The following is a 9,320-nucleotide window of genomic DNA, read 5'->3' on the forward strand; positions in this document are numbered from 1 at the left end:
GGAGCGGTTGACTTGTCCCGAGCAAGGCCAGCGAGCTGCCGCAGTGAATCGGGGCCGGGAACTCAGGAGACTTCAGGGCTCAAAGGTACGACCCTGACGCCGGGGCGGAGGTGGGCCTGGGAGAGACCCCGGCCCAGCCAGGGTGCCCGCAGGGGATCCCGTGAAGCCGGGCAGGGGGAGCTGCGGGCCTCGCGGGCAGGGCGGGGTGGGGCCAAGAGGGGGGAGGAACCTGGGGGGCTGGGGGGGCAGACGAACAGCCCAGGAGTGGGGTGCATGGGGCGCCGGGAGACAAGATGTCACACGGGAGGGGAGGCTGGAGGCCGGATTATTTTGCCCTCTGGCTTGGTAATAAACCGACTCGCCCCATGCCTGCCCCACAAGGAGGGGTCCTGTCAGACAAGGGAGCTGTTCTGGGAAACTGAGGCAGGCTGCCCTGTTGCACCCCAGCTGGACGCTGGCAGGACACCCCCCCCCCGCAGGGAGCTGAGTTTGGGTCCAGGGCGCCAGCAGGAGCAGGCTGGGGGGGGCTACGGTTCCCCCCCAAAGGACAGTCTGAGAGGCAGCCTGATGTGGGGGGCCCCCCACGCTGGGGCGTTGACAGCAGAGGGGCTGGGGGGCTGAGCGGGTTCCCACTCTACCCACTCCGAATCCTCCCCCCACCAGGGGCACAGGACTGGGGACCCCCCCATTGAACCCCAGATCCCCCCAGGACCCACCCCCACTCCCCCACGGTGCACTGGGCCTGCCGCCCCCCCCCGCAGGCCGGGCTCCCCCCACAATCCCAGCCCCCAATAAAGACACGAGGCGGCTGGGAAGAGGCTGCGAGGCAGGTTTAATGGGCGGGTGCCCCCGGGGGGGCCCTAGGGGGGGCAGCAGAAGAAGCGGGCGTCGTTGAGGGCCGTGTTGTCCCCCCGCTGGCCCCGGGGCTCCTCCACCCGGGTCTGGAGGCCGCAGACGGAGCCGGAGAGGCAGGGGCGGCTCCAGGGCCCCTCCTGGCCCCCAGCGTCCCCGGCGTCCCCGGCCAGCAGCTCCCCGTTGGAGCAGGCCACACGCAGGCCGGTGGCGGCCACGTCGTCCCCGGCGTCCGACCGCGGCTGCACCCCCAGCGAGAAGGCCCGAAGGTAGCCCCGGGGGCAGTACCGGGCGCCCAGCCACCTGCCCCAGCTGAGCCGGGCGGGGGAGAGGAGGGGTTAGATCCGTCCGTCCGCCCGTCCCTCCACCCAGCCACCCACCCGTCCGTCCGTCCGTCCCTCCATCTATCCACCCATCCTCCCACTCAACCATCCGTCTCTCCATCCACCCCTCCACTTACCCACCCGTCCGTCCATCTATCCCCCCACCTGTCCGCCCGTCTACCCACCTGTCCACCCATCCGTCCCCCCACCCACCTACCCACCCCTCCGTCCGTCCATCCCTCGGCCCACCTACCCACCCACGCATCCATCCGTCCATCCATCCACCCGCCCGTCCGTCCATCCCTCCACCCACCTACCCACCCCTCCGTCCGTCCATCCCTCCACCCACCTACCCACCCGTCTGCCTACCCACCCATCCATCCATCTATCCACCCACCTACCCATCCGTCCATCCGTCCGTCCATCTATCCACTCACCCGCCCACTCAACCATCCGTCTCTCCATCCACCCCTCCACCCCTCTACCCGTCCGTCCATTCATCTATCCCCCCACCTGTCCACCCATCTACCCACCCGTCCACCCGTCCCTCCACCCACCCACCTGTCCACCCGTCCGTCCCTCCACCCATCTATCCACCCACCTGCCCACTCAACCGTCCGTCTCTCCATCCACCCCTCCACTTACCCACCCGTCCACCCGTCCATCCACCTATCCCCCCACCTGTCAGCCCGTCTACCCGCCTGTCCACCCATCCGTCCACCCACCCACCTACCCACCCCTCCGTCCGTCCATCCCTCGGCCCACCTACCCACCCATGCATCCATCCGTCCGTCCATCCACCCACCCATCTGTCCATCCCTCCACCCACCTACCCACCCGTCTGCCTACCCACCCATCCATCCATCTATCCACCCACCTACCCATCCATCCATCCACCCATCCACCTATCAACCCACCCATCTGTCTACACGTCCCTCCCCCATCCACCCATCTGTCCATCCCTTCCTCCCCCCTTCACCCCCATGTCCGTCCCCAGACCCCCATCTGTTCCTCCCTCCCTCTCCAGATGGGGGATTCCTCGGGGGTGGGGGGGCTCAGAAAGGGCCCAGCCCTTGGGGGCTGACACAAGGCGGGGTGGGCCCATGGCTGGTGGGGTACGGGGGGGGGGCTCCGTGCAGGGCTGCCGTTAGGGACCCAGGCGTCCGGTACTCACGCTCCCACGCTGGACTGGACGGTGGAGCCGTCGGAGCAGTGCAGACGGATCCCGTTCAGCCCCGTGTCGTCCTCCCCCGGCGCGTCGCCCTGGTACGGGTGCACCTGGGGGGTGGGGGGCAGAGACGGGGTGAGGTGGGGGGGCCCCGAGGGTCAGAGAGAGGGCACTGAGAGGGGGGATGGGAGGAGGAAAATGGGGGTGGGAAATAAGGGGGATGGTGGGGGGCAGAGGGATAAGGGGGCTGTTGGGGGCAGAGGGGGGCAGGGGATGTAAAAGGGGGCTGTATAGGTGGGGAGGGGGGGGCTGCTACCTTCAAGGCGAAGCCGTTGGCGTAGCTGGCTGGGGGGCACATCTCCACGGGCCCCCACGCCCCCTGCGGGGCCCCGTTGGGCGCCATGATGACCTGGTTGTAGGGCCGGGAGGCGGGCGCCTCGGCCTGGCCCCCCGGCACGGGCCCCGGGGCCAGCAGCAGACAGAGCAGGGCGCCGAGCGGCAGCTGCATGGCGGCCGTGGCCGGACTCGGGGTCTGCGGGCTGGGCGCCGAGGGGGCGTTTGTATCCCGGCTGGTCCCTGGGCCAACGCCAAGGCACACAGGGGCCTTATCTCCCCGGGGCGGGGTCACCGTGACCCAGGCCGCCCTGTCCCCCTCCCGCCCCCCCTTGCACTGTGGACCCGGTGTCCCCGCTGCAGGGGGGTGCCCCTCGCTCCCGACCCGCAGCCCCCTGCCTCAGTGGTTCTCGGCAAGCCCGTAGCTCTGGGCGGGGGAGGGGGTCTGATAGCAGCTGCTGTTACCGTCCTGGGGGGCGTGGGAGGGGGGGAGTTTGTGGGGAGCTTGCAGGTTGAGAGGCGGGGGGGGACCCCGCATGGCTAACGGATCTGAACAGCTGAGATCTCCGCCCGAGGGGGGCTGCGGTGTGGGGAGGGGGGAGGGGGAGGGGTGGGGGGGGGCGAGGTGAATTAGGGTGGGAGGTACATGGGCAGGGGGGAGGGGGGAATTGCCTTGGGGGAGCTGAAGGGCCGAGGGGGGCGGGAAGTCGGGGTGCACGGTGTGTGTGGGGGGGGGTGACTTACAGAGGGAGTGGGTGGAAGCGGCAAGGCCGGGGGGGCGGGGGGGGACTTGGTGTTGAGCCACACGCACACCGGGGTTGGGGGGCAGGGGGGGAGCTATGGGGGGGAAGAGGGGCCTGCAGGGTGCCCCACAGCAACAGAGACGGGCGGGGGGGGGCGAGAGAGAGAGAGACATTTCGGCCTCCTTATCGCTGTTGATTCAGCCTTGCTCGTTTCCTGATAACGAGGTGCTCACGATAAAGCCACCAACCACTTCCCCCCCCAGCCCCCCGCCTTCCCCAGCCAGCCCCCGTCCCGTCCCCCCCCCCCGTCCCCGCCGAGCAGGGTGCAAAGACCCGGCCAGGAGGAAACCACCGAGATGCAGCCAGGTGGCAAGTGGGGCCCCCCCACAGACCGGCAGCTCCCCCCCCCCGGGGGGGCCGGGAACGCTGGCGTGATGCCAACGGGGCTCCGGGCTCGTCCCCCCATCTCACTGGTGCAAATGGTGCCCCGGGAGCTGGACCGTCCCCGCCCCGGCCGAGGGGCGTCGGGGCCACTCCGGCCGGGGCACCCCAGGGCCCCGCGAGGCGCCCCCGTCACATGCCAGCGGGCGCGGCGCGGGCGAGGAGCTGGCCGTTCGGGCTGGCCTCGGCCCTTCTCCAGCCAGCCGTGGGGTGGGGACCCCCGAGGGGCGCTGGGCTGAGCCGCCGGAGAAGCCGCCAGAGCAGCCGGGCGTGGGGGGTGCAGGGGTCCCCTCCAGATCAGCCCCACAGCCCCAGCCAACTGGTCTCCTCCCCTTCACCAGATCGGCCCCACGGCTCCCTCCGGATCGGCCCCACGGCCCCAGCCACCTGGTCTCCTCCCCTGCCCCAGATCAGCCCCAAGGTCCCCTCCGGATCGGCCCCACGGCCCCAGCCACCCAGTCTCTTCCCCTCCCCTGGATCAGCCCCAAGGTCCCCTCCGGATCGGCCCCACGGCCCCCGCCACCCGGTCTCCTCCCCTTCCCCGGATCGGCCCCAAGGTCCCCTCCGGATCGGCCCCACGGCCCCAGCCACCCAGTCTCTTCCCCTCCCCTGGATCGGCCCCAAGGTCCCCTCCAGATCGGCCCCATGGCCCCAGCCACCCGGTCTCCTCCCCTGCCCCAGATCGGCCCCACGGCTCCCTCCAGATCGGCCCCACGGCCCCAGCCACCTGGTCTCCTCCCCTCCCCTGGATCGGCCCCACAGTCCCCTCCAGATCGGCCCCACAGCCCCAGCCACCCGGTCTCCTCCCCTTCCCCGGATCGGCCCCACGGCCCCCTCTGGATCGGCCCCAGCCACCCGGTCTCCTCCCCTTCCCCGGATCGGCCCCACGGCCCCCTCCAGATCGGCCCCACGGCCCCAGCCACTTGGTCTCCTCCCCTTCCCCAGATCAGCCCCAAGGTCCCCTCCGGATCAGCCCCACGGCCCCAGCCACCTGGTCTCCTCCCCTCCCCTGGATCGGCCCCACAGTCCCCTCCAGATCGGCCCCACAGCCCCAGCCACCCGGTCTCCTCCCCTTCCCCGGATCGGCCCCACGGCCCCCTCTGGATCGGCCCCAGCCACCCGGTCTCCTCCCCTTCCCCGGATCGGCCCCACGGCCCCCTCCAGATCGGCCCCACGGCCCCAGCCACCCGGTCTTCTCCCCTGCCCCAGATCGGCCCCACGGCCCCCTCCAGATCAGGCCCACAGCCCCAGCCACCCGGTCTTCTCCCCTGCCCCAGATCGGCCCCACGGCCCCCTCCGGATCGGCTCCACGGCCCCAGCCACCCGGTCTCCCCTCCTCCCCCAGCCGGACCCAGACAGCGGCGGGAGCTGTGGCCCCAGTGGGGGGGGCTACACACTCCCAGGCTCGGGGGGAGGTGGGGAATTGGGCCCCTCTGATCACACCTGGGTCTCAGCTTCAAGCGCGACGGGTGCCAGGCAGTTTGAGGGGAGAGGGGGGAGGGGGAGTCTGAGCGTACGTGGCTCTGTGTGGGTGAATCTGTTTGCACAAGTGTGTTTGCATGCGTGTAGATCTGCTCGCACGTGTGAAGCTGCTTGCACGAGTGTGCATGTGTTTGCACATGCATGAATCTGTTTGCACAAGTGTGTTTGCAGATCTGCTCGCACGTGTGAATCTGCTTGCACGAGTGTGCATGTTTGCAAGTGTGCATGAAGGGGCTTTGTCTCTTTTACACGCTGACAACCCTTGCCGACCCTCTCACCCCAATGCAGCTGTAGCCGAGCGGACGGCGGGGTGTAGCCGGCTGAGGGTGCATCTGCGCCATCCCACTACCCGGCTGGGATCTGACTGTCAACAGCCTTGTCCTGACACCCCCCGGCTGGGGCGCAGGAGGCCTGGGTCCTGCTCCCAGCTGACCCTGTGCCCATTCCAGCAGCTCGCTGTGCCTCGGTTTCCCCTTCCCGGGGCCCCACCCAGGCCTGCGACGGATGCGGCAGAAGCACCCGGAAGGAGGTGAGTCTGCATCTGAGATGGGTCCATCCCGCTGCCGCCTCTGACGTCACCCCCACCCCCACCCCCTCCCTGGGGGGGGGCTCAGGAAATGGGTCCCGCCCCATAGCGCCATCACAGAGGCAGAATCGCCCGGGGACCGAGGTGCCATGGAGCTTCCAATGGGGCTTTTCCTCCTCGTTCTCTGCTTCGGGGGTGAGGCCGCTGCAGGGCAGGGGGGCCACGCAGGCCGGGGGGTGGGCAGCCCCAAACCCGGGGAATCGGGAGTTGCGGAGGGGACGCCCCAGGGATGGATAGCACCTGGATGGAACAAATGGAGTCGGGCCCCCCCCGCCCCAGCAGGGAAATGGGGAGCCATAGATGGATGGGAGCGTTATGGGGATGGATGGATGGATAGAGGGGGTGCATGGGGACGGATGGATGGGCGGTCGGACCGATAGGGGGTACATAGGGCTGGCTTGGATGGATGGACGGACAGGCAGATGGATGGGGGGACATATGGATGGATGGATGGGTGGATGGATGGTTGGGGGTACATAGAGAAGAATGGACAGATGGGAGGATGGGTGGATGGGGATACATAGGGCTGGCTGGCTGGCTGGACAGACGGATGGATGGGGGGACAAAGGGCTGGATGGATGGATGGACAGATGGATGGGGGGACATAGGGCTGGATGGATGGAGGGACAGGCGGACGGACGGACGGATGCTGGAGAACCCCATCGATATCTCTACCCCCCTCTCTCTCTCTATCTGTGGAGGCGCCAGGGCCGCTCACGTCGCCCCCGCCTGCCCCCCCCACCCCCATGGTTGGCTGGACTCTTGTGGGGTTTGGGGCTGGCTCAGCAGATGTAGGTTCGCGGGCGGGGGGGCAAAGCGGTGGGGGGCGGGTTAGGTGGGTGCGCAGTGAGCTCGCCCTGCAGCCCCGAACACACGCCCCGTGTAACGGCTCCTCGGGCCCCTACCCCCTGTCCTGGCTCCCAGCCCCCCTGCTCTAAACCCACCAGCCCCCGCTCCCCTCCCTGAGCCAGGGAGAGAACCCAGGAGTCCGGGATCCCAGCCCCTCCCCCATCTAACCCACCAGCCCCCGCTCCCCTCCCAGAGCCGGGGAGAGAACCCAGGCGTCCCGGCTCCCAGCCCCCACCCCTGCTCTGACCCACTAGTGAGTGGCTGTGTGTGCCAAGCCCCACCGATGTGTGAGCCCCCCACTCCATGCCCCCAAAGGCCCCTCTCACCCCTCTCCGCCCCCTGCAGGGGCCCTGGGGGAGCCGCTCCGGCTGACCCAGCCGTCCCCATCCCACGTGGTGGACGAGAAGATCCCGCGGCTCGACTGCCAGATGTCGGGGAGCGACATCACCTCCCACGTCCTGTCCTGGTACCACCAGGCCCCCGGGCAGGGCCCCGTCTTCCTGCTGAGCCACCGGGCCGGGGGGAACAAGCCCGTCTACGGGGCCGGCATCTCCGAGCGCTTCATCGCCCACCTGGAGCGTGCCACCAACACCTTCAGCCTCACCATCGGCAACGTGAAGCCCGCCGACGCCGGCACGTATTACTGCGCCGTCTGGGACGCCAACCGGTACCTCTTCGGAGAGGGCACCCGCCTGGTCCTGGGAGGTGAGCAAGCCGGAACCGGCCCGGAGCACGGCTGGACCCCGGCGGGGCGTTCCGGAGCGGCGCCCCCCCAGGGCCGGCCGGGGCCGCGGCCGGAAGACAGAGAGCGAGAGCGGGCGAGCCGAGCGAGAGCCCGCCCCCAAATCAATCTAGAGCGAGCCACGGAAACGTTCTGGAGCTGGCACGCGGCTGGTGGGGGGGGCTAGTGAGGGACACCCACGTCCGATCTAGAACCCATCCTGAATCGATCTAGAACCTGCCGCGACTCGACCTAGCACGTGTCCAGAGCCCTTCCAGCTCAGAGCCGTGGTAATGTTCTGGAGCTGGCATGCGGTCAGTGGGGGCCGTGCCAGGAGGGAAATACCTGGGGCTGATCTAGAACCCACCCCGAAACGATCTAGAACCTGCCGCGACTCGACCTAGCACGTGCCCAGAGCCCTTCCCGATCAGAGCCGTGGAAATGTTCTGGAGCTGGCACGTGATTCGTGGGGGCCGTGCCGGGGGGAAATACCTGGGGCTGATCTAGAACCCACCCCGAAACGATCTAGAGAACACGCCGAACCATTCTGGGTTCGATCCAGCCTAAGGCTGCCACCGGGACCACCCCAGAACACCCCCCCCCCGAACCCAGTCTCGATCCCACACACAACCAATCCCCAAGTCCCTAGAGCAGCCCAGGACCCACCTAGAACCGAGCCCCACCGATGCCGCCCCCCGCCCTGACCCTCTCCCCTCTCCGGTTCCAGGGGACCCCGGGAAGAAGCGCCCCCCGGAGGTGGCACTGCTGGGCCCGGCGCGGGCGGCCGGCGCGGCCTTCCTGTGCCTGGCCTGGGGGTTCTCCCCGGAGCCGGTCCGGCTGCGCTGGCAGGTGGACGGGCGGGAGCCGGGCCCTGGGGAGGCCTCCCCGCCGGCGGGGGGCCGGGATGGGGCAGGTGCCGCCAGCCTGCTCAGCCTCCCGCCCCGGGCCTGGCTGGACGGAGCCCAGGTGACCTGCCGGGTGGAGCACGAGACCCGGGCCCAGCAGAGCAGCGCCAAGCTGAAGGGGGCCGGGCGGCAAGGTGAGACCCCCCCGAACCCCCAAACTCTCCCCTTCCCCCCACGGTATTTCACCCCCTGATTCGTCTCTCCCCACACCCACAGGTTGCTTGGTATCCCCCAGAGACCCTGTCTCGCCGCCCGACCCTCTCGGCAATGGGACCGCGGGGAGCACCGCCCCCCAGAGCACCGGTACGGGACCCCCAGCCCTCCCCCGGGGCCCGCTTTGGGGTCACAGCCACAGCCCCCCCTAACTGTCTCCTCTCCCCCGCAGGGGTCCCGAGCCTGGGCCGGATCCTGGTGACAGCCTGGTGGTGCTACCTGGGGTCGCTGGCTGCCAGCTGCCTCTACGGCCTGGGGGTCTCCCTCCTCGTGGGGCTGCGAGGGCTGCGGGGGCAGCAGGAACCCAGGCGTCCGGGGCCACCCCCACCCCCTCCAGGAGCCTGGCAGAGAGCGCCCCGGAGGAGAGCCGGCAAGGAGCGCCACTTCAAATGAGACTCCCCGGCCCCCCCCACTGGTCCCCCCCATACCCCCCGCCTGGGGACCGGGAACGCCCCTGCACCAGCCCCCCCCAGCCCCCACCCTGGCTGTCCCATGCCGGCTGGAGAGCTGACCCCACTCAGCCCCTGCTAACCCTCCCCTGGCCCCCCCAGTCTCTGACACACCCCCCGCCCGCACCGAGCTTGGCTATTGCTGAATAAAACCTTAACCAACCCCTGTGGGACTGAGACTGTGCAGCGGGGAACCTCAGCCCCCCCCCCGCCCTCCCCTGCCCCCCAGCTGCCCCCCCCCGGCTGAGTCTGTGC

General features: G+C 69.8%; 1 protein-coding gene and 1 gene segment (V, D, J or C); one reads left to right on the forward strand and one right to left on the reverse strand.

Moving 5' to 3' along the window:
• Positions 1 to 827: 827 nt before the first annotated feature.
• LOC141978848 (vitelline membrane outer layer protein 1-like) lies at positions 828 to 2,879 on the reverse strand. Its single transcript, XM_074941179.1, has 3 exons — positions 2,660 to 2,879; positions 2,350 to 2,453; positions 828 to 1,164 (listed from the first exon to the last, which is right to left on the reverse strand). Exons 1-3 carry the CDS (start codon positions 2,849 to 2,851, stop codon positions 861 to 863), a joined length of 600 nt encoding a protein of 199 aa, XP_074797280.1. The 5' UTR covers positions 2,852 to 2,879; the 3' UTR covers positions 828 to 860.
• A 4,326-nt stretch (positions 2,880 to 7,205) lies between these two features.
• Positions 7,206 to 8,350, forward strand: LOC141978760 (Ig kappa chain V region K29-213-like; the record flags this gene model as incomplete). The annotated part of the segment is given in 2 exon segments: positions 7,206 to 7,482; positions 8,226 to 8,350. Coding segments are annotated over 2 exon segments (402 nt in total), but the record flags the coding sequence as incomplete, so codon positions are not given.
• Between the last annotated feature and the right edge of the window lie 970 nt (positions 8,351 to 9,320).

The sequence above is a fragment of the Natator depressus genome, chromosome 28 (genome assembly GCF_965152275.1).
Source record: "Natator depressus isolate rNatDep1 chromosome 28, rNatDep2.hap1, whole genome shotgun sequence".
Taxonomy (NCBI): Eukaryota; Metazoa; Chordata; order Testudines; family Cheloniidae; genus Natator; species Natator depressus.

Excerpts from the sequence above, each read along its gene's own strand:
- LOC141978848 (XM_074941179.1), bottom strand. The coding sequence starts at position 2,851 with ATGCAGCTGCCGCTCGGCGCCCTGCTCTGTCTGCTGCTGGCCCCGGGG. Across the intron at positions 2,454-2,659 it reads CCAACGGCTTCGCCTTGAAG|GTGCACCCGTACCAGGGCGA; the intron begins GTAGCAGCCCCC and ends CCCACCCCCCAG. Across the intron at positions 1,165-2,349 it reads GTCCAGTCCAGCGTGGGAGC|CTGGGGCAGGTGGCTGGGCG; the intron begins GTGAGTACCGGA and ends CGCCCGGCTCAG.